The sequence below is a fragment of the Primulina eburnea genome, chromosome 2, assembly GCF_022965805.1.
Source record: "Primulina eburnea isolate SZY01 chromosome 2, ASM2296580v1, whole genome shotgun sequence".
Taxonomy (NCBI): Eukaryota; Viridiplantae; Streptophyta; class Magnoliopsida; order Lamiales; family Gesneriaceae; genus Primulina; species Primulina eburnea.
Genome location: NC_133102.1, coordinates 43,746,200 through 43,773,958, shown reverse-complemented (window position 1 = coordinate 43,773,958; position 27,759 = coordinate 43,746,200). Strand labels below are relative to the sequence as shown.

The 27,759-nt window shown below is 34.9% G+C and overlaps 3 protein-coding genes across 4 annotated transcripts; 1 reads left to right on the top strand and 2 right to left on the bottom strand.

Moving 5' to 3' along the window:
* Positions 1-4,298: 4,298 nt before the first annotated feature.
* LOC140823450 (delta(8)-fatty-acid desaturase-like) lies at positions 4,299-6,128 on the top strand. The gene has a single exon (XM_073184805.1). It carries the CDS (start codon positions 4,614-4,616, stop codon positions 5,961-5,963), a length of 1,350 nt encoding a protein of 449 aa, XP_073040906.1. The 5' UTR covers positions 4,299-4,613; the 3' UTR covers positions 5,964-6,128.
* A 1,739-nt stretch (positions 6,129-7,867) lies between these two features.
* On the bottom strand, positions 7,868-16,207 carry LOC140823449 (uncharacterized). The gene is made up of 14 exons (XM_073184804.1): positions 15,398-16,207; positions 15,159-15,245; positions 14,582-14,691; positions 14,302-14,352; positions 13,569-13,740; positions 12,193-12,501; positions 11,643-11,846; positions 10,955-11,440; positions 10,641-10,841; positions 10,096-10,284; positions 9,659-9,822; positions 9,065-9,217; positions 8,904-8,982; positions 7,868-8,543 (listed from the first exon to the last, which is right to left on the bottom strand). The coding sequence occupies exons 1-14, from the start codon at positions 15,857-15,859 to the stop codon at positions 8,100-8,102; spliced, it is 3,111 nt and encodes a 1,036-aa protein (XP_073040905.1). The 5' UTR covers positions 15,860-16,207; the 3' UTR covers positions 7,868-8,099.
* Positions 16,208-18,656: 2,449 nt separating this feature from the next.
* LOC140823447 (mitogen-activated protein kinase homolog MMK2-like) lies at positions 18,657-27,496 on the bottom strand. Of its 2 annotated transcripts, XR_012116218.1 has the most exons (7): positions 27,057-27,496; positions 26,388-26,517; positions 20,596-20,733; positions 19,900-20,232; positions 19,492-19,675; positions 18,852-19,130; positions 18,657-18,768 (listed from the first exon to the last, which is right to left on the bottom strand). XR_012116218.1 is itself a non-coding variant. In XM_073184803.1 (6 exons), exons 1-6 carry the CDS (start codon positions 27,221-27,223, stop codon positions 18,958-18,960), a joined length of 1,125 nt encoding a protein of 374 aa, XP_073040904.1. In that variant the 5' UTR covers positions 27,224-27,495; the 3' UTR covers positions 18,657-18,957. The 2 variants fall into 2 exon arrangements, 1 of the variants encoding a protein (XP_073040904.1); XM_073184803.1 differs by having other exon boundaries at positions 18,657-19,130; positions 27,057-27,495.
* Positions 27,497-27,759: the final 263 nt, after the last annotated feature.

Below are 27,759 nucleotides of genomic sequence, written 5' to 3'. Positions count from 1 at the left end.
CAAAATAAAGACAAAAAACTTGTGTAAAATGGTCTGACGGATCATATTTGTGAGACGGATCTCTTATTTGTGTTATCCATGAAAAAGTATAATTTTTTATGCTAAGAGTACTACTTTTTATTGTAAATATGGGTAGGGTTGACCTGTCTCACAGATTAAGTTCCGTGAGACGGTCTCACATGAGACTCACTCCAAAATAAATTATCAAACAAACAGTCCCATAAATCTATATTCATTATATAAATCGAGATATATTGTATAATATTTCTTCACAATACAGTAAAAAAATGATACTTTTGCAGTGAAGAATAATACTTGGGACATAAAGAAAAGTTTCATATCTATTATTTTTCGACTTATTGATTTTATATATTTGTTCGAAATATTTTACGTTATTTTTATATTATATTTCTTATGTATCTTGGTATATCAATTTTGAGCAGGTCTCGTGTGAGACTGTCTCACGAATCTTTAGCTGTGAGACGGGTGAACCATACCGAAATTCACAATAAAAAGTAATATTTTTTCATGTATGACCCAAATAAGAGATCCGTCTCACAAAATACGATCCGTGAGACCGTCTCACACAAGTTTTTGCCATCAATTTTTTGACGATAAATATGTACCACCAAAAATATATATGAATTAAATTTAATTCAATAAACTCGAATATGAAATCTATGCATAAATAGACCCATCCAAACACGATAGAAGAACAAGTATCATGCCTATCGTGGATGGATCACAGGTCTCCTCTAGAATCGGAATACATATGCACAATTTTGTCAGGTTCCCCGAAATTCTATCCACCAAAAATAAATAATAAAAAAAGAGAGGGATAAATATCAATTAATTCACTCGTATTTTTGTTAAAAAAATATATAATTATAATGCCTTTAGTTAGTGAATGAAGTACATGATTTGCATGAAAACTTAACAAGGATGGTTTATTAGGTAAGAGCCATCCATCTTGCCAATTCACGACTTCGAGAAGAGAGAGAGCCAACTGCCCTAGTGTATCTTTTTTGACCACAAATATGACTATATATTAAAATAAATTTTTTGGTCCACAAAAGTTGCGGAATATATATATTCCTAAATTTATTAGACACAAAACGGTGTAAATATCTCAAACCTTAATAATAATAATAACAAAAATCTAAGTTATTTTTCATATGTATATGGGAATCTCACTAAATTTTAAGCCAGAATTCAGAAATAATAATGATAACAAGTCGTCGGTCCAAACGACGCGCGCGTCACCGAGGAGGACATGGCTCATTCCGATCGAGTCATATGCTTAGGAAGTCTCGGATGTACGCAATCGAATGTTCCGTTCGTGCTAGCTCTATGAATTCCTCTGGTCTCGTGCATTTGAAGTGTAGCAAATACGGTTTTGGTTTCTAGTTAATTTGGTCGCTATCATAAGGAGTCAACTTTCTTCTCATATAGCATAGACTCGTGTATTTTTTATACATAAAATAAAAGTATAATGCGGAAGGCTTAAGTTGACAGTAACTCATTGATAACAAATTTAACTTTAACCTAAGTCTCTAGTCTCTAAATTTTTTTTGAGCTCCTTGATTACTTAATTTTTTTCCAAAAATACCCAATAACTCTTTGAATTTGGTAAATGACATTGTTATACTAATCGAGCATGTTCTTAAAGACATATAACCTAAATACATGCGGCTGCACAAGGTTTTAGTAATGGACTTGACACTTTCATGTGTTTTGTTGGGTTCTTAATGAATATTCCAGCAAAATTAATAACTTTTAAGAAATTTTGAAGTCGTTTTTTCTCTTTAGTTCAACTAATTTTTTCTGTACATTTTCTATTATGTGTTCTTGCAAAATTATTCCAGACTCGTATATTCTGCTCCAAGGAATTCAATCTTCCTTAGCACTGACTCCCTTCTTTTCAGATATAACTAGTCCCTATTTTTTACAAACTTTAGATAAAATATCTAAATGTTTAATATGTTTTTCCATATTTTTATATGTTATTAAAACATCATCAATATAAACAAAATAAACTGAAACTAATCTTTAAATAGATTATCCTTTTTTTTTTGAAATATTTGGGGTGCATTAGTCAAACTCATCGGTAATACTTCCCAAATACAATAACATTGCGGTATAGAGAAAGCTGCGAATTTCTTGTTTTCTTCCCTCATCCGGATCTGATAAAATAAAGACTTACAATTGAATTTAGAGAACATTTTTCCTTTTCATATATAGCTTATTAAATGATCTCTATTAGGTATGAAATACCCATCAAACTCCAAAATTTTATTACTTTCTAGATAATTAATCACTAACCTAGGTTTGTTTATCTTGATTTCACCATTATTCTTACCAAGAAACCTGGACTGTTGTATGTTGATATTCTTGTTCTGATTAATCCAAAGTCCAAATATTTATTAATATTAATATTCTGCATATCATTTTAATCAATTATGTTCATCGAGAGAAGCTTGCATCTAACAACTCATATTCATTGTCATCTTTATTTTTAAAGATGGCTTGTAGTTGATTCATTTCCCACGTTGCCAATGGATCTTCATTGCAGTTCTCTTTGATCATTTTCTTGATATTTTTAAGAAATACTTTTAATTCAAACTCCACATCTTTCTGATGTAGAGGTATTTTGAGAAATTCTATTTCTTCTGGTCGAAGATTTTGATATGCTCTTAATTGAAACATTGTTTCTTCAAACAGTCTAGAATCTTTCTTTTTTAGTTTAGAAGTTTTCATTCATCACCACGCTTGTTGCGAAACTAGATTGACAATTTCTATAAAATGTCTATCTTACTCTCTGGAATAAAATTTTGTGATCACATGGTGTTTTGAACACTAATATTTTAATCTCATTTTTTTGTGTATATGATATAAACATTTGCAAAAAATTATTTCCTAGCAAAATTTCTGCTCCAATATCATGAAAATAAATCGGTGTCGTTTTTGCCTTGTACCTGGTGTTTGTCCAGCACCTCCGATTAATGTTTATGTCATCTTAATATTTTTACATAAAATATAGATTCTCTTCCGAAATTTCGTCCAGAAATTTGAGGTAATTCTTCTTCCAATTCTTTTGGAAAAACTCATCTTTTTATGTATGTATTTCAGCTCATGAATCAATATTTGATGTAAACGAATTTGATTCTTCATTGACATTGATCTCATTGTGTATGCTTCTTCACCTGCTTGAAATTTTGTTTGAGGTAATCTGATATCGTATTACGAGATCTCACACTTTCCATAAGTGGTTCGTGTGAAGATGACCATGTTATCGAGGGAGACTCAACCCCTGTCGTGTTCATCTTCATATATACGACATTGATATTTGCATAAGACTCTGCGAGGCCTTGAAGATCTTCTAGACCAATATTTTTTTATAGTTGTCATCAGCTTAATTTCTTTTTTGTGATAGTTTTAATCATATTGATTATTTTTTCTTTGTCGGTAAATGTTTTAACATTATCTTGGTCTTCTTCATTTGGTGTAATAAGGGTTCAATAATAGTGGTAACTTTCATTTCGAGGTTCTTTTAACCTTTAATATTCCAAGAAATTTTTCTTGTTTTTTAATGATTTCCTCAATTTATGTGGTACATAATATAGCTGATTGTCATAGTTTTGCGACATCTTTCGGATCTCTCTAAAATCTCCGAAGAGTTTAGATGAATCTGATACTATTTCTAAGAACCTATTATTTTGAATATAAGTTACATTCAGTTAATCTGATGTATAACCTTAGTTAGATCTTATGTATTAACGACATATGTTCGGATGGATACATAATTTTTGAAAAAAAAATCTTATCTTCCAACATTTAATTACACAACAATAATAATATTAATATACTTAATATTTACCTCTACCGTATAATACCATTTTAACATAATTATCAATAATCAATTAAAAGTAAGAATAATTTTCTCATCTTTGTCATGGTTAGAGAGTTTGAACAAAGTTTTTAAGAAATAATGGGTAAATAACAAATTTTTTAATTTGAAATTTATCTCAATTTTCTCTTAATTCCTAACGATGTCGTAACTAGATTATTATTATATTATAAAAAGTGTAGATCATTGTAATGATCGAACTTAAATAGTAAGATAATATAAAAGAATTCTTAATAAAGTGTATATATATTTGAGCGAAATTGTAGGGATTTATTACAAGACATAATTAATTGATCAAATATGGGTATTAAGATTTATAATCAAGACTAAATGATCCTGAAAATTGTTGAGGAAACTTCCTTGAACGAGAGGTGTCCGAGATTTCTACAAATACACACACCCGTCCGCCGAATAACATGCGCTAACAACAATCCTGTTTACAAAAACTACGGTTTTTTAAGAAAACAAGAACGATAATCCGAATAAAATCAATCCCCAAATTTATTTAAGAAAAAAAAAGTGAGAATTCACGAAATCAAAGCCCCTCTTAAAAGGGGTTCCTTTCGGTTTCACTAGCCGCCTCGTTTTCTTTGATTCACACATTGGAAGGGTTGGTTTTCAAGGTTGAATCTTGAATTTTTCTTCTTTTTGTGTTAACACATCGTTTGATCTATTCTTTCTTGTTTCTTTGTCCCATTTTTCAACAATGGGGGGAGATATCGAGAAGAAATACATAGCATCTGATGAATTGAAGAAGCACAACAAGCGTGATGATCTCTGGATTTCAATCCAGGGGAAAGTCTACAACGTGACAGAGTGGGCTAAGGAGCATCCTGGCGGAGATATCCCGCTGTTGAATCTGGCTGGACAGGACGTGACTGATGCCTTCATCGCTTTTCATCCAGGTACTGCGTGGAAATACCTTGACAGGTTCTTTACTGGGTATCACCTGGAAGATTTCCAGGTTTCTGAGGTTTCCAGAGATTATAGAAGCCTGTATTCCAGGTTCTCGAAATCGGGGATGTTCGAGAAGAAAGGGCATGGGGTGATTTATTCCCTTTGTTTTGTTGCCTTAATGCTTTCTGCTTCTGTTTATGGTGTTTTGTGGTCTGATAATTTCTGGGTTCATATGCTTTCTGGAGCATTATTGGGATTTTCTTGGATTCAGGTGGCTTATTTGGGTCATGATTCTGGTCACTATACCATAATGTCAAGCAAAGGATTTAATAAAATGGCGCAGATTCTCACCGGGAATTGCCTCACCGGCATCAGTATTGCGTGGTGGAAATGGACTCACAATGCCCACCACATTTCTTGCAACAGTCTTGATTACGATCCAGACCTCCAGCATTTGCCTGTGTTTGCGGTATCCTCGGCCCTATTTAAATCGTTGACTTCCCGTTTCTACGGGAGAGAGCTAACGTTCGATCCCCTGTCTAGGTTTTTTGTAAGTTACCAGCATTTCACATTCTATCCGGTTATGTGCGGTGCAAGAGTCAATCTATATCTACAGACTTTTTTGTTATTGTTTTCAAAGCGTAAAGTGCCTGACAGGGCAACTAACATAATCGGAATCCTTGTTTTCTGGACATGGTTTCCTCTTCTCGTTTCGTTTTTGCCTAATTGGAATGAAAGGGTGCTGTTTGTCATGACAAGCTTTTGTGTTACCTCAATTCAACATGTACAGTTCTGTCTGAACCACTTTGCAGCAAATGTGTATGTTGGAGCCCCCAAGGGGAATGACTGGTTCGAGAAACAGACAAATGGGACGATTGATATATCGTGCTCATCTAAGATGGATTGGTTCTTCGGGGGGCTACAATTCCAACTCGAGCATCATCTCTTCCCTAGGCTGCCTAGGTGCCATTTGAGGAGTATTTCACCTCTAGTGCGTGATCTATGCAAGAAGCATGACTTGCCCTACATAAGCTTGTCCTTCTACGAGGCCAACATGTTGACACTAAAGACATTGAGGAATGCTGCTCTTGAGGCTCGGGATTTCTCATCCCCGGTCCCAAAAAATCTGCTTTGGGAGGCTGTTAACACACATGGTTGAAGAATGTGATCTTTTCCCAATTTTCCCGCTTGTTATTTCACCGTTTATTAGGCTTGTTACTAGACTTTGAATGTGATAAGTCACTTTGCGTTTTCAATTACAAGTTTTCAATTTATGATTTCCCAATATTATTTTTGTTTAAGGAATCAAATTATAGTTCAGTCATGCAGTTGAATTGATACCCGGCCTTGCAGAAAATTTACATTCTATATTTTACAGTAAACTTGGAGTTTGTGAACTCGAGCAAGGTATAGGCACATACATATTTGATACATTTCAAAATCCTGTGTGAAGTTTCAGCTTCATTCAGCCACAATCATAACCAAAACTCACATACAAGCTTCATGCTCCTCCATTATCTTTCGGTCTTGGATCTCAAAGAACTGGTAAGAACCAAGGTAAAGGAACGCTTGATCACCAAAAACTTCAGCAATGGCACTACATTTTTCATCCGAGAGGATGAGAACTCGAAATAAGTGGGCTTTGGGGTCGAGGGGCAGCCTACGGATTGAATCAACTGCTCCAAAGCTAGGACACGAGACTTTTGTGGGCCGTTCAGAGCGATGTTGTGAACCCTGTGCTCGTAGATCTTTCCATACTTGTCAAAGCTTGTACTCTAGGTATCATCAAAACGGCTGTGGCCCTCCTATGGAATACGCGGTATGCCATGAACGATCCAACGTACCATGCATTATATCATGTTCTCAGAAGGCTGCCACACGCTTATGATGTCAACCCACAAGGTCCAAAAGAATATCCTTCCGTGAAATCTCAAAGCTCAAAAGATTGATTTGTAGTTTTCTATACCAGCAAATGCGTTGAACGGGTCTTTGAAAACAATATCATTCCTAAAGATAATGAAGAGAGCGCCCAACAAGTCATAGTCTCATGGAGATTGAAGCATATTTCTTCGCCATGACTATACATGCACAACTCAGTGGAAAGAATCGTGTTCATCGCTTCAGGCAAATTGCATTTCAAAACACCATATTTTCAAGTTTCATGCATTTTTGAAAAGGATCTTGAATGCAATTTGGCCTCGTCTCATTATCCATAGTAGTATAATAGACTTCCAAATCCAACATGACTAACTCAACCAATATCAGTTCAAAAGCATTGAATTTGGACAAAAATGAACATCGGATCATTCCTTACTTTCGTCCTCCATGCGTTAACAAATCAAGTTCACAGACATCCAATCAAGAACGACAAATCAACTGTAGATATCAAAGCTGAGTTCTCTGTAGAAAAGATAGGGAAACTCCTCCCGGAATGTCCGAATGGCGTAACCTGTATTGACATGATTTTTCTGTCTTTCCTCTTTGGAAAATTCAAAGAATCATTAGTGGGTAATGAAGCAGAAGGATGAAACGGATAATATAACCTTCGTTTTTCTAACTTTTTGAATTATGAGGTTTAATATAAACTAATTATTATTATTCGATAAAATTATTAAAATTTGATTAATTGATTAGTTTTCATCAAATTAAATCGTCTGATTTTCAGAATAATCGATGTTAGAAAGTAATCAAATATTTTTCTTTTAAAAAAAGAGTGATTTTTTTTTTTTCCGTATGTCGATATAATGCAATTTTAGACCTTATTTTGAGGATATTGGAGGATCGAGATTCATTTTAATTTATCACAATTTTTTTTTTCCTCCAATATCCTCAAAATAAGGTCTAAAGTTGCATTATATCGACATTCAATTTCCAGTCTTTTTTGCATGTATAAAGTATAAGATTTGACAATATGATACATAATATAGTACAGTGAACTGAAAACGACATTAACATTTATAAGTGATCTATGTTCACTTTTAAGATCTCGAATACATATTAGACAACTTAAAATTCATATAAATTAAAATTAATTTGTGTTTGATTTAATAAAAAAAATGGAAATATCGTAAATAATTATATATAGTGAAACAACCAAAGTTTTCAGAGAGGAGTTAGTTCATTTACATAAACAACACTTGTGTCATCTACCCTTTACAATTCAATAACCAAGAAAAAAGAAAAGAATTGGTATACAACTAAAAGACCTCAACAATCCAACAGGATTTCAGACAAATAATTCCAGGCATCCATGTTTTGTAGAAGTTGTAATCAAATGAAAAATAAAAAGTTAGTGCTATCTCAAAGCCTCGGCTGCAAGAACCGTCGTGTTTGAATCCTCTGTCGAAGGCTTCACATACTTTCCGATCACTTTCTGGTGGGTACGTTTCCGTATTCGTTGAATTTTATCTTTACTATGTTGCCTTTTCTTTTCTTTCTCTTTGTTTCTTAAACTCCTCTCCTTTTCATACATACCGTGCCAGAAAACTTCGCCGGTTGAGGGCCACAGCCACCGTCTTCTTGGGTGGTCAGAATCAAACTCCTCCGCCAAGTCCTCATCCATGCTCTTGAGAGTGTTGAAATTGAACCATTTGACCCACATTCGACCCCTCCGGTTTTTAAGCATGTGTTGTTCTTGCATAACACCCGTCTCAGGGTTTATGTACACCATTTTTCTCGCACTATGGTATGCCCATACGTTAATCAGTAACTCGAGCAAACGAGAGTAGCAATGCTTGTCCTGCAAATCAAGAGGGGTTAAGAGACAAGAATTTGACTTGCCATATCTAATCTCATATTCGAAGCTGAATAGCGGATAACATTTTCTAACGATGATCAGGTCTCACATATTTCGCGCATTTAGGATTAAAATTCTTTTCGTCGTCTTTTAAAGGGGCACCTTACTTGCTGATTGTCTAATAACATTAGGTCATGGCAATCCCACACGGTATATTACATATTCAATTATCCATAATATCGCTCCTGGACGAGTTTTCTAGTGATTTTGAGTATTAAAATGTACATATAGGGGTCTGGCCACACGCCTCACTCCTTTTTGATGGATCTAATAAAGACCAGAGCCATTGCATGTAAGAATTACCTTGGATAAACTTAGATAACAATGACCAGTCTTCTGGTGCTCATCATAGAACTGTGCATCCAGCGCATCAACAAACATTCTAGATATGAAAATTTTCATGTTAGGATCGTAGTTACAATGAAAGACGATAGCATTAACGAGGCTTGAGGAAAAGTTTAAACCTTGAAAACATAACAAACTCCAAGAAGGACTTGGTTGGTAAAGACCAGCAATGAGTGACAGACCAGGTCCCATCTTCTGCTGGCATTGGGGGAAGAGAACTCGAGTTGTGCTTAACGCCATACATCTTTTTCAGAGCCTCAGAAAAAGCGAACCTAAAAACTCAATAAAAAATAAATCAGGTACATAACATCCATCCCAAGAAAAAATGATATACTTTTAGACCTGTAAAATCGAGTGTTATGCAATTATATCAAAACTAGAAGTGGTGGTAATATTTCAAAATAAATATATTGAACAATACAATAGCCCAAACAATACAGTTGGTTGCTCCGCCACATAGACAATTGGGGCACAATTGATGTGAACCAACAAAAACGTGGAATAGAAGTGATATAAACAAGATATTATGTTTCTGCTCAGACTCCCAGCCTTGTCAACATCCGTGCAACAGTAAACTAGCCCAAAAATATTTAAGTGAAGAATGATGGTTTATCTACTCAGGACCTTGCAAAACTGCAAAACAATCATGTTTTCCACTACCATATGGGGTGGGAATATTAACAAAATATGAGCAAAAGGGATTCAACTCTTACTGGCAATTCCCAGCATTTATGGCATCACAAAATGACCAGAAATCATGTTTCAATGGATTCATATGGTCCGAGTCCATAGAGGCCCAGAAGTAAAGAGTGTCTCCATGTCTCCGGGATTCGATTGCATCCAACAGTGATCTTTCAGCTGTCTTTGACAAAGATTTCTGCAAAATTTCCCATATGAGAAACAAGCAACATTATTCAAGTTATATAACTGTTGTGTCTCCTTTAGTTTTCTAAATTGTTATGTATCATAAGCAAATAAATTAAATAATCAAACATCAGTGAAAAGGATTACAAGATTTTATGCATCCCCCCTTTATTTGGTCATCATGAATATGTCCTTTCTATCAGTTAATAAAAAGGTGTCAACTTGAGAAAAAACTAGTGATTATACGACTAGATGGAGGTAAAGTAATTAATCTCATCTCACATACCATTTTTGCTGTCGCTCTCCACGACTGAAATCCTATCCAAGCATTTTTATGTATTCTGTCAATCCGATTAGCAATTGCAAAAATGGCTCCATAGTCCCCCAATGCAGCTCGATAATAAACATTATTTAATAGAGGAAGACGCGAAGGTCCATCAATATCATCTGCTCCATGTCTTCGGCCTTTTGTAGACTGCAACAACCAAATTTATGGATTTTTGTCAGTCAAGTACCTTACAATATCAAAAGTCAGAGAATAGGAAAGATACACAAATCCCAAAAATTGGCTTCCTACGCAATGAATATTGGTGTGGAAAGAATCACAAACGTACAGCCAAAATAAGGCCTGACTTCCAAAGTACATACACCAGAATTAGCAAAGAAGATTGCGGTACAAATAAAAGAAATAACTTGGAGAAAATGATAATCATAAGCATTTAAACAAAAGCTTCAATACACAAGTAAAATACAGGTTAAAAAAATTTAAAGGGAAAAACTTCTTTAACCAACTTATGGAAATTGGTTAAGTCCCAGAAGTGCAGAACTCACCAGCCCCAGCCCTCTATACAGGGAAGTGCGGTGCAAAAAGGGCCAGGTTCCTTCACCGAAATAAGGCTCGTAAATACAGAGTGGTTGACCTGTCCTTTCAAGTTCTCCTTCATCTCTTTCATGCAATGTCCGGTCGACCCTTCTGGTGGTTCGGTATACTTCATCCCATGTTCCCCGAGGTTGATCAGTTCTATCCTTCAACTGCATAAATATAAAAATGAAATGAATTGCCATAAAATAAAAGTATAATAATAATTCATATGTTTTCTTATTTTTAAGCTCATAAAAAGAAACTACAACCAAAGATACCAAACCTCTTCATCCTCTCTTCTTTTTCTCATGTTGGCCATTTCAATATATTTATGCTCTTCCCAGATGCTATACAAGAATGTATCATTTGTTGTAACAGAAGCCATCGTGTTCTCTTTATGGGTATGATTGAATTGCTTCTCAATCTTGTCTAAAACTTCGTGTATTATACTGGTCTCATTTTCAGAATGGGTATCTGCAATAGATTCAAAATAATGCCACTGCCATTCAGCTTTCAGTTTACCCGGAATATCTTCGGCAGCATGGGATACGGAAACTTCAGATGGAAGCACAAGAACTTTTTCCAAAAGTGAAGCATAGCCTTCCACACATTCTGGAACCATCATGTTTTTTGCTGTTCGTTTACCGACTGATGCAGCACTTCGAGCTAGAAGAGAGATTTTTCCATTTGAAACCATTTGAAACATAATCTGTGTCAGAACCTTTATATCCTCCTTTGGAAAAAGATAGCCATTCACCCTGTCGCTGACCTAGAGTTATACCCAATCCATTAGTTGGTCACTACGAAAGTAGAATAACAAGAGGCAATATATAATTCATAAAATTCCACCAAGCTTTTTAGAGTAGTAATTGAACACTGATGGCAACGAGAGATCATAATCAAGAAATGTCGTACCTATTAATGAACAATCAAAGTCGACAACAAACATAAAAAGATGCCAAAATACCTACATATTTACGGATCATTGACAGATCTGGGGCGATTATGGGCTTCTCAAAAGACATGGCTTTTAACAAAATCTCAGGAAAAGATTGCTCTTCACGAAAGGATCCATAGATCACAAGATCGGCATCACTTATTATGTTGTCTATTTCTTGATTAATAGAAACATGCTTCACTGTGTCCTTTGGATATCTCAAGCTTAGAGCAATGGTCTGCAGAAACACATTGATGAAGAAGGTAAGAAACAGAATAATGCGCACCCTAAACTTCACACTATCCGCACAGTTACTTTTGTGCCCTTATTAAAAAAAAACAAATAGACCAGTAAGAAACTATTTCTTTTAGAAAAAATATTGTAGGATATTTCGATGATATAATCCACACATTTTCATATGCTCTTTCATCAAACCACTAGCATTGATAAAATTTCAGTTTAAGAAAGGTTATCTGTGCCAAACAACATGAGAACGGTGGAGCAGAGATCAAATCTGTACGGTCTCAATAGTGCTAGTCTGATATTTATCATGTGCACTTCAAATAGGGGATAAAACATTCTACCTCCACTGCACTACTGAAGTTATTGGAGGAATCCCCAGCCAGGATGATGATTTTAATACGAGAACCATAATCATTAAATTCTGAAAGAACTGGAAATAAAGCCTGTAAAACAAGTGCATGTTCCAGCCATAGACCCCCATACAGTAACTGAGTTCCCACAACGGCAACAACAAAATCATCAGCTTCATACCCCATCATCAGGCGTGGACTTACTTTAGAGGACACCATTGGCTTATCAGCTTTCCAGGGTTCTGCAGGAGAACCAGGAATGACATAGAAGTTTCCAGGATCACATACCGAATATGCCACCTAAATTGTGTAAGTTAAAGAACGGTCAGTATGGCTCTACTGAACATTTCGATGGAGTACAAACTTTAAAATATATATATATATATATATATATATATATATATATATATTTAAATGGAAATGGGAATTATTCTCACAATCAAAATGACAGCTGCCTTAAAGTTTAAATGTTTTAGATAAATACAGAAAAGAATACTCCAATATCTTCAGAAATTAAGGAGGGACTTATACAAAGGTCCTTAAAACTTTTAAAGAGGTCCTTTTCTTGGCTGATGACCAGTAAATTAAACCAATACCCTTAAAAAGGAAATGATGCAAAATCAAAAGCAAGGACGAGCGCAGGAATAGTACATCTTTACACTAATAGTCAACCAGTGCACTGCCTCACATTTTTGGCTTGGAAAAACAAGAGAAATTCTTTTTTCTTTACATATGTTTAGCTACTATCGTTTATATTTTTATAAATTTATTTTGGGCTTTAACAAATCAGGTTTTGATATTCAAATTGTGTAATGAAATACAGATTGGAAATCTAAAAAAAAAATTATTCATTTCATAAAACCCATGGTCAAACTATTGTAGTTTTTTGAAAGAGAAATATGACATGGATGTTCAGAGAAAAAGGAACGGAAAACAATATGGAGAAGAAAAGACGAAGATGCAAATAAAGGAGAAGGTTCAAAAACACTCTGTTACTGAAAGAGAACTTTGAATTTTTTTCACATGTGCAGGAAGGGACAAACAACTTTCAATCCTTTGATTTTTAATATTTTTTCTTTCTGTGTTTGGTTTCATTTGTTTAAGCAAACCAATGGGTAAATAGTGTCTCTTCCACTCAATTCTATTTCCGCTCTGGTTAACATGACAGATTCCAAATTCTCAAAAATTAAAACCATTGTAAATCCAAATCTTTTGATCCAATAGCAACTCAACTATCTTTCAGACTAGGAAGGGAGGAACGGAGAAGTGTTTACTATTTGATTAATTGAATTCGGATGAACAATATGCTTACAAGCATGTGAAACTATGATGAATAAAATTGCATTGAGAAGAAAATCAGTGCATACTGGCAAAACGTAATTTGGGAAGATAATGACGTTGGCTCGGTGGAATACTTTTTTCCAATTATCAACCAACTCGCTCTGGCCACTAGCAAAGTACTGTCTCAGCCGAGCAGCAAGTGTTTGTTCATGGATAGTCCATATGAGAGGTACATTTCTAAAAGGTTCCTGCATAAGACTGTTAAGTAAAAGCAAAATCTTTCATTTTAACGGAAAAGAGATATTGTCAACAGCTAAAGGCAAGCTATTATACATGGTAAAAATAAAGGAAAGAAGACGAGCAATTGTCGACAAGATTAGATTTTGTAAACATAGGATATAGTCTAATATGTAGATTCTCTGCACATCATAAAAATAAACCACATTGAGAGACACCAGGTAGACGATGACGTTTATTGTATGTGTGTCGTGGGTAGGGGGATTGGGTTCATTCTTGCCGTTTCTCGGTCTTATTTTATCTCTGTGTCACAAAAACCACAAGTCTCCAAAAAATGCTAATAGGCGCATTTATAACCAACAAGTTCGTGAAATATCTTATGTCTGCAATAAAGAAAATCATATATGGATAATCGTATTATTCTTTTGAGTTAGATGGTGAATTGATCAAAATATTAAGTGACACGAAACATTATTTAACTAGAGGCAAGAATGCTCAGCTACATCACAAAATAAATGCAAAGGTAATGAATCGTGAATTATATTATTTGGGAAGTTGTCTAAATGAAGTGATGGTGCTTACCAAGATAAAACGGAGACAGCTTTCAGAGAATTCACAAGTACCCCATCATAGCTGCAAAGCAGTAGAAAAAAATCAGACTATATATCCTCCCACGGTTTCCCTTGTTCTTTAAAACAACTTTTTTGTTCTTTCTTGGGCGTATCATCCTAAAGATACATAGGCCCGAACAAATATCAGTTCCATTGGCGACTAAATACTTGATACTCAGCCATCTTTAACAAATGAAATACGAAATTGATATGAAATGCATCTATCTTAAAATAAAGAATGCAGTGCATACTTCAGCCAATCTATACTAAACTTCGCATTCTCATATGTCGCGATGACACTGAGAGGAAGTCCTTGGTCTCTCCAAATAGCATGTACAGGACCATCTTCTAGTGAGAATACCTGAAAATACCAAATATAAATAAATCCAAGCGAAATTACATTACCTTTGAGTTCTAAACACCATCAATTGCTAAAATTCTAGAAATATGCATAAAATTGTGACAAATTTTCTTTGAGCCTTCAAGAATAATACTGCTATGGAGCACAGCAAAATTTAGCTAAACACTTGAATCAATGACAATGCACAACTTTGAAAACTGTTACATGTCACTATATCTACATATGTCCTCAGCTCATACAATTGGCATGCAAACATGTTGGTCATCTGCAGTCCATCTTCCTCACAAAACACTTGATTTTGAATACTAACCACAGTCAAATTCATAATAATATGGTACCAAAATAAAAGGAAAAAACGGGACAATCAGAAACTACAAGACAAAATTCTCAACAGCTCAACCAGAACCAAGAACTGTCCTGTCTCCTCTCCTTGAATGAATTGCAAGAATAACAGAGTCGAAAATCACCTCAATTTCATATCCGATCTCCCGCAACGCAGTAGCAACAGTGACCATTAGAATCTGACATGGATCGACCGACAGATCTGCAAAAACCTACGAACACAAATCAAGACACCCAATTAGCAATGCTGCTCCCACCATAAGCTATATTACTGCAAATAAGCAAATACTATGAAGTTATTCAGCAAATCCTACGTGAAAAGAACTCAAAACAAACAAAAAATTTAGAATAATGAAATGTTTACCAACGCAAGCCTCGGTTTTCTGTATCCATATCTCGTAACCTTTCTTGAAGCAACAGTCCGGTTGACTTCATTGACTTCCTTCTGAAACTTGGCGACGATTCTTGATGGTTCAAATATTATATCTTCACCAAAATCCAACTCTTTCAAAAACGAAAAGTCCCCATAACTCACCCCCCCATTCTGCCTAAACAAACCGTGGATTTTATGAGACTTTTCAACCTCCGTTATAGAGCCAGGCAAGAAGAACATCTGGAATAGGAACACAACGAAGAAAAAAACAGCAACTGTGCAAATCCACAGTAGATAGTCAATCTTCTTGAAAAGTACAAGTCTTGCAAATCTTGATCTGGGCCTGTGCCCCAAAAATCCATTGCTCTGAACATGATTGATGCCCCTTCCAGATGAAGAACGCACGAAATGCTGATCCCTCTTCAACGGCAGTCCACTTTCAAGTGAACCCATTTACACTCCCATCAAGAAAGCGATAAAATTTCAATCTTTACAAAAACAATAGCTCTATGAACATTTATCCATCTACGCAAAGTAAAAGGACTTCTCTCTCAGGAAAATGGTAAAGGGAATTAAAATACAATATACATATAATAATCCAAATAGTTTAAAAACAAAACTTGTATAGATCACTAAAGTGATGTTCCATTAAATTTTTGTTATTTCTCTATTAAATATAAATATTTTTATTGTACTACAGATTTCAAGAAAATGCTTTCGAGGTTTCTTGGTAGAGAGAAACAGACAGCTAAGGAGATGAGAAAGAAGGCGAAAAGATTGAATTGAGGGCATGCGGTCTGCCGCACTGACGTGGCATTGGTCGTCATTTATTGTCACAGCATATTCACGCGCAGTCTTAATGAATCCAAAGATTTTTCAATAATGTTTTAAAGAATTATTAAGGGCTGAATTGATATTTGTTTTACATAAAATTAATTTTAGTTTACTTATATATAAAATATTTAAATATACGAACTATTTACAAATTATTAAATAGTTTAATTGATACATAATTCGATTAAAAATTTAGCTTGCCTTCCACTTAAATTGATTTAAGTCCAATTATTCTTATTGATTCATGTAAGCCGATTTATACTGAAAGCGAAAAATAATGCTTTGGTATAAAAATAATACTTTTCATAGGTCGAGACAGACAAAATATTTTTGTCACAAAATTGATTTGTGAGACAATATCGTAAGAGTTTTTATTAAATGTTTTGAATGTTTATACATATTAATATAAAGTAAAAACTTGTGTGAGACGATCTTACGGATCGTATTTTATGAGACGATATCTTATTTGTGTCATTAATAAAAAATATTATTTTTTTATGATAAAAGTATTATTTTTTATCCTCAATATCGACATGATTGACTTTCTCAATATAGTAAATTGATATTATTTTGGTATGAAACTGACGATCTTGATTCCAATAAAAACTGAAACCATGACTAGACCAGCTAGATCTTATTCCGTACTTTGGCAGTTTTGTTTTTGTTTTTAAATTACTATTTGAATTGAAATTTATTCTTCTAAACTTTAAATGTCAGAAAATAAAACTACAACTTATTAGATAATCAAATTAATTAAATTTATTATTTAAAATATAATGAATATTATCTAAAATCGACTATTAAATAAATATATTACAAAATATTATAAATTTTAATTTTATTGAAAAATAAATAAAGATTGGTTAAATTTTAGTCGAGTATGTCTCTCGTGAGAGGGTATCACGGATCTTTATTCGTGAGAGGTGTCAACTCTGTCCATATTTACAATAAAAAGTAATATTTTTTGTATAAATAATAATACTTTTCGTGAGTGGCCCAAATAGAAAGTATGTCTCACAAAATTGACCTAAGAGATCGTCTGACAAGAGTTTTTGTGATTTTAGTTTATATAAATTAAGTTGTCCATGTATTTTCAAAAACTTCGAAACTTGAGACTAAATTATTATTTCTATTATAGTCATATATCATATATGATTCCAACAGAGGATTTTTATTTTTAGGAACCAAAACCGAACTTTGAGCGTGTGTGTGTTTGTTTTTAAAGTAATTTTTTGGTTTTAGTTCGGTCTCAAAGTATGGTTTTAAAATTGAAACCCATTTTAAAACTCATAAACTTTCCACCCTGTTTTATATTGATATTCACAATAAAAAGTAATACTCTTAGCATAAAAAGTAATATTTTTTCATGGATGACCTAAATAAGAGATATGTATCACAAAATACGACTCGTGAGATTGTCTCACACAAATTTTTGGATTCTTTTATGGATGTATTTCTTCTCCCCAAACAATTTTGAAGATATTATGGCATCATTTTTGCTAGGAAAACCAGAAGTATATCACATAAGAAGATAAACTTACTAACTTCTGTTGAGGGATAAGAATTCTTGACTTGCTGTATTTTACTCGAATTATGCGAATTGGCTTCTTTGCGGATATTAAATTGGACCAAGTGATGCTGAGTTTTTGCTGTACTCTGGATACTAAATGAACGTCTCAATATTATTGTTTCTGTAGTTATGTGTTTCAACTGATGTCATGCAGTTGAGTTGACCTCATCCAGTGGGGAAATCTCCTCAAGTATCATATTATCATAACCTTGCGTGCATCTGCAATCGAATTCATATCCTCTTTGTGCTAATTATCATACCTCATCTGTTTACGCCAGGTAATGTACTCATTTCTTGATCGGCTCATCAATCTGGGGCTTCCTCGCACGCGAGATTTTCAAGGGGTGAACTCCAATAGCTTTGATGGAAATGGTAATTACAGCGTCGGCTTTCGTGAACAGAGTGTGTTCCCGGAGATAAGTTATGATGCTACTTGGTAAGCCAAGGGGGACGGATGTTTGTATCTCAGCCACGGCTGAGACGGATAAAGAAGCATACAGGTTACTGGTTCTAATGGGTACGCCCTTTAGAGAAGGTAGTGGCTCAGCTTACGAGGTACGAAAGAAGAAGCTCAAGTCTCACCATTTCGACTCAAAAGCAAAATCGAAACAAAGAACCAAAAAGTGAACTGAGCTCGTGTACCATTTATTCCATGGCTTTCTTTGGTTTTATTGTATGATGAAAGTTGCTCATGTACTGGCTAATCTCATGTACTTTGGTAATTAGTTGATTCTTGAATTATTTTTTTTCATGATGTTAAGATTTCTTGATTTGAGAATCTGAAAACTGGGAACTTTCAGTAGATATGAAACAAAAACAGTAAATGTATGAAGTGAGCACAATCAATGCAAATGAATCTTGAGTTTATAAACTCAAAATTTACAAGTGACACCAATTTAGAGCAACAGATCCTTCTGGACAGCAGAAACATTTAGTACAGCTCTTTGAACAACATTCACTGCAAAGATAACAAGGAAAACTATAATTCTTGCATCTTAATTACAGACTTAACATCATACAACGGTAATAAACGTATCTCACCAGTTCGCTAAAGTTATTTCTCATTTCCATTGGGGGGGATCCAAAGTAGATTTCTACATATGTCAAGAGTAATCAAGAAACAGGCTACATTGCACAATCGCTTCCCTCAATGAGTTGGGTCGGGATTGAATTTCACAGATTCTCTCCAAATGAGTTCCTTAATGTTCTCTTCAGTGAAAGATGGCCGCTCAAAGTCGAAAACAAAAGGCCTAGGGCAAACAGGCTCCTCGTTGATATCATGAAGAGGCGCCAAGTACGGGTGACAGAGTGCCTCATCAACTGCGAGTAGCATACCAATAACACGTAAAGCCACCAAAGTTTAACTAAATTTGTTATTAAACTTTGAGTTTCTGCTTTTCAATGAAAAAATATAAAAGAATCATTCAGACAAGGTTGTTGAAGTAAAGTGCCATGTGGAAGTTTCATGATTGAGGAATATTTCATATCACCCACCTTTCAGATGACTCCAAAGTCATGCCTTGGTAGAGATGAAGGATTTAGTTAGTTCAAGTATTAGGATCCAAAATCATGGTCAATACCACAACATTATAACAATTTGAGCATATGGTTTAGCTAAAGGTTGCAAATGTAACTTAGATCACTATTTACTAAAAAAAACAACTTTAAAAGGCATACATACCTGTAATACGTCTGCTTGGGTCAAAAACTAGCATTTTTTCTAATAAATCCAGAGCCCCCGGAGAAGTGTTAGGAAATCTAGCAGAAAATTGTTGCCTCGGGTATTGCGGGAGCAGTCTCACATATCTTCTGGCATTGTCACTCCTAAGAAATCCGAGACTGGCATCATCCGGAGAGCCAATGAGCTATTGTGATTACGAAAAACATAATAAGCAACCGCAAGAAGAAACTAACATCAGTTTTGTGAATACATTACAAAAAACCAGATGAACACGAACAAGAAGAAACCAAATCAGTTTGTTTTAATATACTAAAGTTCTCAAGAAAACAAGAGTGCCTAAGATAAAATTCGAATAAGCCAAAAAAAAATTTAAAATACATCCGGTAACATTTTTTCATAAGAAAATACCTCTGTGATAAGTGTCAACTGATGCACATAATCTCTGCCAGGAAAAAGAGGCTGTCTTGTCATGATTTCGCCAAGTATGCAACCTACAGACCATATATCAATTGCTGCAGTGTATTCTGAACAATTTAGAAGCAGTTCTGGTGCGCGGTACCAGCGAGTAACAACATACTCCGTCATGAAATCGGTTTCAGATGTCGTCCTTGCAAGCCCAAAATCTCCAATTTTCAAATCACAATTGGCATTGAGGAGCAAATTACTAGGTTTCAGATCACGGTGCAACACACTTGCAGAATGAATATATTTGAGTCCCCGCAGAATTTGGTAGAGAAAGTACTACAAATTTTGGATGAAAATTAAGAAGTCTAAAGCATTACATAGATAAGATCAATTCAAAGTGAATTAAAATATATCTTTTATAAGCACACCAACTAAATTTTCTTTTGCAGTGTAGCTAGTAGCTCCATTTAGTTTCTACAGTTATGCCTTTGCTTTCATATTTAACGAAATCGTCAAAGAAGAAAAGATCCATGCGAAGTAGAAGATCGCGCTCAGTAATGTAAAAGCAACTCATAAGGAGAGTCTAAATAAAAAAATTTGCTTTAAATTATGAAACGGAGAAATGACGTGTTCGCAATGTTCTATCACTATGACACCCGAAAAAGAAATTCTGTATGCCATAAGAAAATGAGGCCTAACCCGACAATGATCATCAGCCAATTGCTGGTTGGACCGAATAATTTGATGAAGATCAATGTCCATTAGTTCATTAACGATGTAGACATCATTGAAGTTCTCCTTTTGTGGCGGTCGTATGATATCTTTAAGTGCAATAACCTGTTTGAGCAGAATGCAAAACCAAAAATTAACGTAATTGTTTAACTGAAGATTGTTTCAAATATTCAAGGCCGCAGAAAATGAAAATAGGCATTAATAGGACATTGCTTTGATGGCATTAGTATGCCACGTAAATTCATGTATGCATGGATAAGGAGAAACAAAATTCGGACAAACTGATCACTCGAGTAAACTGATTTAATTCGGTTTGTTAAGAAATAAAGACACTCATTTTTAAAAGTTTCCGTTTAATAAGGTCCCATTTCAATATTTATTTTTCAAAAAAGGAGAACAAACCAAATCCACTGATTTTCCTAAGAGGCTTATTTTGAGTGGGGTTTTTTGGTTCTTAAATTTAACTTTTGGCTCAGGCCCCACCCCCATTTTTTGTGTATGGCATTTATCTCATTATCAAGCATTCCAATTTAACCAGCTCACAAGATGATCTTTGGCTTTCATAGTCAAGTCACATTCATTCTATTACCACCGTCACTTTTAAAATTCCAGTTCTTTTATTTTTCAAATTTATCTCGGTTAATTGATAGAGTAGCCGAATCTAACTTGGTTTTGTTATATTACAACTTTAATTCGGTTTTATGCTGTTTAGCTCGGTCGAAAACAATATCGACTTGAACATGCAGCCCTAGGCATGGACAAGATCAAATTATGGATGTAAGAGACTATCCAAGCATGACAAGAGAGAATCCTCAGCATTGTTTCCTTGCCATCTTACTCCTTTCTTCTTCTACCTCTTCTTTTTTTCTTGAGGGTCTGGTGCTAGTGTGTCTATTGTGTAGTGTAGTGATATCTTATGATATGCAGCGATGCACTAAGGAACATTGGAATTTTTTTACCTCTCTGCTCGGTTATCTATCCATTTCATTATTTGAATAACAATCATTACTTTCAAACGGGCATGTTCACGTATCTCAGGTTATCAACAGGAGACAGTCACATATACTCAGGTAACAGCATAAAAGTTAAAATTTAAAATGAAAATAATTTGATTTAATAATTTTACCAAAAAAACAGCTTGGAAAATGAAAGAAGTTGAAAAATTACAAACTAATCTATTTTCATGCTAAAATAGATGACATCGCACAAGAGAATGTCAGTCACTCGATAAAAACATCATAGCAACATATCTAAGAGGGTGGCAAAAGGTTATTTGGTCAGCTGTCAATTGACAACGAGATATGCCAACTAATGTGCAGAAATCTGACCACCTGAAACCATTGAATTTGAATAAAGTAGGCCTAACTGAAGTAAGATGAGCATAATAATAAAAATTTAAAGAAAGCAATGTGATTGGAATTGTTTTTTTCTATTAGAGCGTTCCCATTTCAAAAACAAATGATTCTTATCCCACAAGTCTCCAAACAACAAATAAGTTATATTTGAAGTCACAAATTCACAATAATTTTTTGAGATCAAAGACACCAAATAAAAAGACAAGTTTTTCCCGTAAAACTAAATAACCAAATTGTTTTTTGGCCAGTCTATCAAATGAAAAGAAAACGCCTCCTTGTCATTATTGTTCCAAATTAATGTAGATTCTTGCACTTTGAAGTGAAAAACAAATGACTCTGGATATATGTGCACACATCTAAAACTCTCCATGATTTCCAAATTCCATCTAATATAAGCAGTTCCTGATTTTACTTTGTTTAATAACTGTTAGAGATTTTTCAAAAAAGGGAAAAAAAGGCTCTGATTGTGTGATTATTAGCTACAAAAATAGAGTAGGTCAATAAGCCCCTTCATTAATTCATGGGATTTTAACTTCTAAGGGAATTGGTTGTTTATACTCTTTGTATATATGGTAGGTGTTTTTATCTGAAACAAAATCAAGAAGAAAGAAACATAGAAAACCACATTTCTATCTTTATTATATGTTCTACGCTACCAGATCCGTACTCTTCACCGGAGAATTTAATGATAACTAGAACAATATCAAGTTTTTATCCCTACCTGTCATGAAAATCCTTCAAGTTGCTCTTCGACTAGTGGATTTGATTTGGAGGGAAGTGCTTGATTTCGAGACAATTTGAAAGATGAATTTCAAATGATACTCATCTCGGATGTATTTGAAATCCATCAAAAATAATATTGAAATTACATAAATTGACATTAAATGGGTTTGAAATTCACTTTATTTTCATTCATCCGATCAAGTCAAGTAATTCGAAATCTATCAATCCAAATACCACCTCGATTCAATTTACTATACACAAACTGAATGAGAACGATTATGGGAGTTCTACCAATCGGTTCCACAAGTGAGTGAGGACAAAGATAAGATTAGGGCGTCAACAAAATGAGATAAGATTAGGGCGTCAACAAAATGAGCCAACAAGAAAAATTAGTGTTTCATATTCAAAATCAACGTGTTCGAGCAAAACTCAAACATATTCGAATTTTTATTCTACCCGAACTCGAGTCCAAATTATCTAGTAGGATTATTTGCGAGTTGCTCTCGAACTTTAATATTTTATTAATATAATTTGATTATACATTAAATAACTATATTACGAACAAGCTCGAACTCGAACTCGAACTTTAATTTGAGCTACAAATATTATTATTCGAGATCGACCTTGAATACTATCATTCTCCCTCAAATTCGAGCATTAACTTTTTGTCATATTCGGCCCTTGTCTACCCAAAGTGAAAAGTGTTATTTCATGGAATAACTGCAGCACCAAAACCAGGATCGGAGAACCTTGTGTGGGAGGTAGAGAACTCTATTGTAACGTCTTGGTTGATTAATTGAGCACAAAATTGGATTCATGTATTTGTTTTATCAAATGGAAAAAAGAAATATGGGTGCTAACTCAGATTTTGAGAACATTTCGCAGCTTTGAAATACTCTGAAACACTTGGTACAAAATCTGTTACCAAGGATTTTACTACTCCATTGGAGTTATGGAAAGAAATAGATTTATTCCATAAAATCACATGGAGACACCCTGAAACGGGATCATGTACAACAAAATGTTGGAGAAACGTCGGTTATTCAATTTTTGTCAAGGTTGAAATATGAACTTGATGCAGTTGGAGGACGTCTACTTGGTACAAAACTTATGCCCAAGTTGAAAAATGTATTTTCCAAAGCCGGCATGAAGAAAGTAGGGAGTACCGGAGTACTGTCATTACTTTCACAAAACATGGCAATGGAGTTAGCAACATAGGGGTCTGCTTCAGCTAGTCCAGATGCGAAAGCAATAATTCCAAGTCTCAAACATAGAAATATACATCATTATGGTGTGAATGATGTAAGAAGACAAATCACACAATAGATAAAAGTTGGGAAATCCATGGTCAAGAGCTCAGATTTGAAGCTACGAAGTCAAAGATGAAAAAAAAAACAGGATACGAATACAAATTGTGCTAGTCCTCAAGCATTTGCAATTGAATGAATGGAGGTTCCCGGAAATCGATGACTCATCCGTCCACGGTCAAGGAGTCCGGTTGTCAAGTTCTACAGCATCAATAATTCACAAAGGTATTTTCCACTTCTATTTTGTAAAGGCCCCAACAAATGCATTGATCGTGGACACCGGAGGATCTGATCATATAACAAAATTTGTACCTGGCCTATCAATTATAAACAATGTGAGTCTTTTAAGCAGTCGACGTTGATTGTATGTGTAGATGAAATGGTAGTCACACGCGACCATATCCAAGTTTGGTGATCTTAAGACACTCAAATTGAAGTCATCATTAACCATTTGAAATCCAAATCTATCAAATCCTTCCATCAACATTAAGGAATTTCAATGTCACATAAAATGAACACTCAACTTACTTGAAGAGACATTGAAAGCTTGGATGCAAACTAGCTTGTATGCTATTAGAACGGCATTGGGAGCAAGAGATAGCTAAGGAAGGTCTCTATTTGGAATATTGAATGCTATCAACGCTTGATAGGAAAAAATTGATTTCTGCCAATTTATGCATGCCCCTACAAAGAGGCATATAGATGCGAAAAATCAAATTCTAAGATTATAAATGCTATGTTGGTTCTATCAAATCCTTCCATCCACATTAAGGAATTTCCATCTCACATAAAATGAACACCCAACTTACATAAGGAGACATTGGAAGCTTGGATGCAAACTAGCTTCTATACTTTAGAACGGCATTGGAAGCAAGAGATAGCTGAGTGATACCCCATTACATGGATAGCTCGAATCAGGGTAAATCTACAGGAAGGGCGCGTCAGGAGTCGGACAGGTAAATGCCCGGGCCATCTTCTCTCTGGGATACCAGAAGCCCGGGCTCTCATACAAGTTCCCGGATGGTCTCTACCCGAGCTACCTCGAAAATAGCGTCCCACTCGAGTGCACCAGTATGGGCTCTCTTATGCTTAATAATCATTATTGTCAAAACTACAAGGGTTTGGCGTGTCAGAGAAGTTATCAGAGGTAGGATATGGACAGTCATCTTACCCTAATTAGCAGGTGTGCACTAAATCCAAGGTAATCGTGAGATTTCTTTCTATAAATAGCAGGTATGTTTTACATTTGGGGGATTCAGATACTATTGTTTCCAAGCTCTTGGCATTCACGTATATTCACTCACATACACAGCCTTTTATCCATTCATCTTCACCTGCTGACTTAAGCATCGGAGTAGTCACGCCGGAATACTGAACGCTATCATTGATTTCTGCCAATTTATGCATGCCCCTACAAAGAGGCATATAGATGCGAAAAATCAAATTCGGAGATTATAAATGATATGTTGATGTGATTTCTTGTTCAAAAAATTGGAGTTAGAGATGTAGTTGGTTTCTTAGAGGAAGATTTGGCAGGCGAAGTCGAAGATGGTGGTAAGTCAACTATTACCCCAGAGGTCCAGAAGATTCTGTGAATTGGAGAAGCCAAAAGCACTATTCATTGCACGAAACATCGTCGGCCAAGTATATGTCAATAGCCCAAAGTACAAGTGAACTCATTTGGATATGTGGCAGACTTGAAACTTTCTGCTATCTGGATCTATGTAGTTGAGCGACAACCAACCAACTGTCAATGTAGCTCACAAGCCAATTCAGCATGATCACATAAAGCACGTAAAGATCAACGAAAGCATCATTAAGAGCAAGATAGAAATGGGACTATTGCACTCTCTTACATTTCTACGAAATCACTGAAGCACATCTTCTCATTAAGTACCTTCGACATTAAGCTCTTCGAAAACCTGGTTTTGATCTTTACACTTGAAAGCTAAGAATATTCACAAGATTGGAGGGTCTTGTTAGCAATAAAAATAAAAAAGACACTGATTGTGGGATTAGAATATTACTTTTGATTATCCTTTATGATATCTCATTAGCATACATCAGCAGATCTAATTATTCTCTTGCCTCATTCATGGGATTTTACTTACTTTAAGTAGGGGACTGGTTCTTTGTATTTGTTATGTAGGCTACATTACTTTTTGACCTAACAAGAACAAATCACATTTTAAAATTTTCATGTCTAATAAATTCCAGGGAAATTTGCACAGCACATGACTAAAAACAAGTTATTGAAATATTTACGGAAAAAACACTTGTAAATTCATTCAAGAGAATGGAAGCACTGCCGAGACCCGAGCAAGATAAAGTAGCTCTATCAAGATTTAATTCTGTAGGCTGGTAGGATAATTACATTGTCATGATCCATGTGGCGCAGAAGTTTAATTTCCCGAAGGGTCCTTTTAGCATCGATTATGTTGTCAAATGCATTGCCAATCTTCTTAATAGCCACCTCTTCACGTGTCTCGGAGTTCACAGCAGCACTGAAGCAGATGAAATATCAAATTTTCCTTCATGCTTATAATGAACGGGAAATAGAAGTAAAACAGATAGCAATAGCAACACATGACATGTTATGACATGCTAACCAGTGCTCGAATCCAATCCCCATAATCACAAGCCAAAAATATTTAGATATTTTATTCAAAAATACTAAATTGAAAGCAACAATGATAACAAAATCAGATTTTCTTCCATAATTTTTGCACCTCCGGATGCAGGGGACGATGTTCTAGTAGCCTTTTTCACACACACTAGAAAACACCAATAGGGAGAAAAATGAGAAATAACTCAAAATTCCCAAATTCAGTATCCCGAGTAAAAGAAACAGTAGTTCAAAATTCCCAAATTCAGTATCATGAAGAGCTGTAAGAAAACCAAACCTACAACCATCAAAACTCTTGGAATAAAAAATTATTCCAATCATCAACACCAAATCAATGTATTTCAGAAAACTAAAAACATACAAAGCACACAGATTAACTCGAGATCAAGAAAAACAACATATTTTCTTGATTCTTACCAAACAATGCCATAAGCCCCGCGACCCACAGGCCTGATTGGAACATACTTGCGGGAAACTTCAAAGAGATTTCCATACACATTGTACTGGACATATCTTCCGCCATGAGTGGGCACCCCTTTGATATTATGCCCACCATGATCACCAGCACCCGAACTTGACTCCATAGAAAGAAAAAATAACACGCAAGATAAAAAAAACCCAGTTCAAAGATGGAATCTTTGAACAAGTTCTTGGCTTCTTTGGAGGTAGTGTCGGTTTCTGTGAAAACAGAAAATGATCCCCTTACATCTCTGGCCGTGTTATTCGGTGGAAAATACAACTTTATTTCGATTTCTTTATAATTTCAGGTAGAGAAAGTGGCGTTGGCGTGTGAACTTTTGAACTGGAATAACTCGAGGTTACTCGTGAAACTAATTGACTCATTTGAGAGAGGGAGGATGGATGGAGGTTGGTTCTATGAATCTTCAACCATACACTTGGCCTTGGCAAAGGTTGACTATCACATCAATATTTATTGTTTTTGTTTTTTATATGTTTAAATAAAGTTTTGGTTTTATGTAATTTGTGTGAGAGTGAGTCTCATGTGACCGTCTCACGGGTCATAATCCGTGAGATGAGTCAACTCTACCCATATTCACAATAAAAAGTAATACTCTTAGCATAAAAAGTAATACTTTTTCATGGGTGATCCAAATAAGAG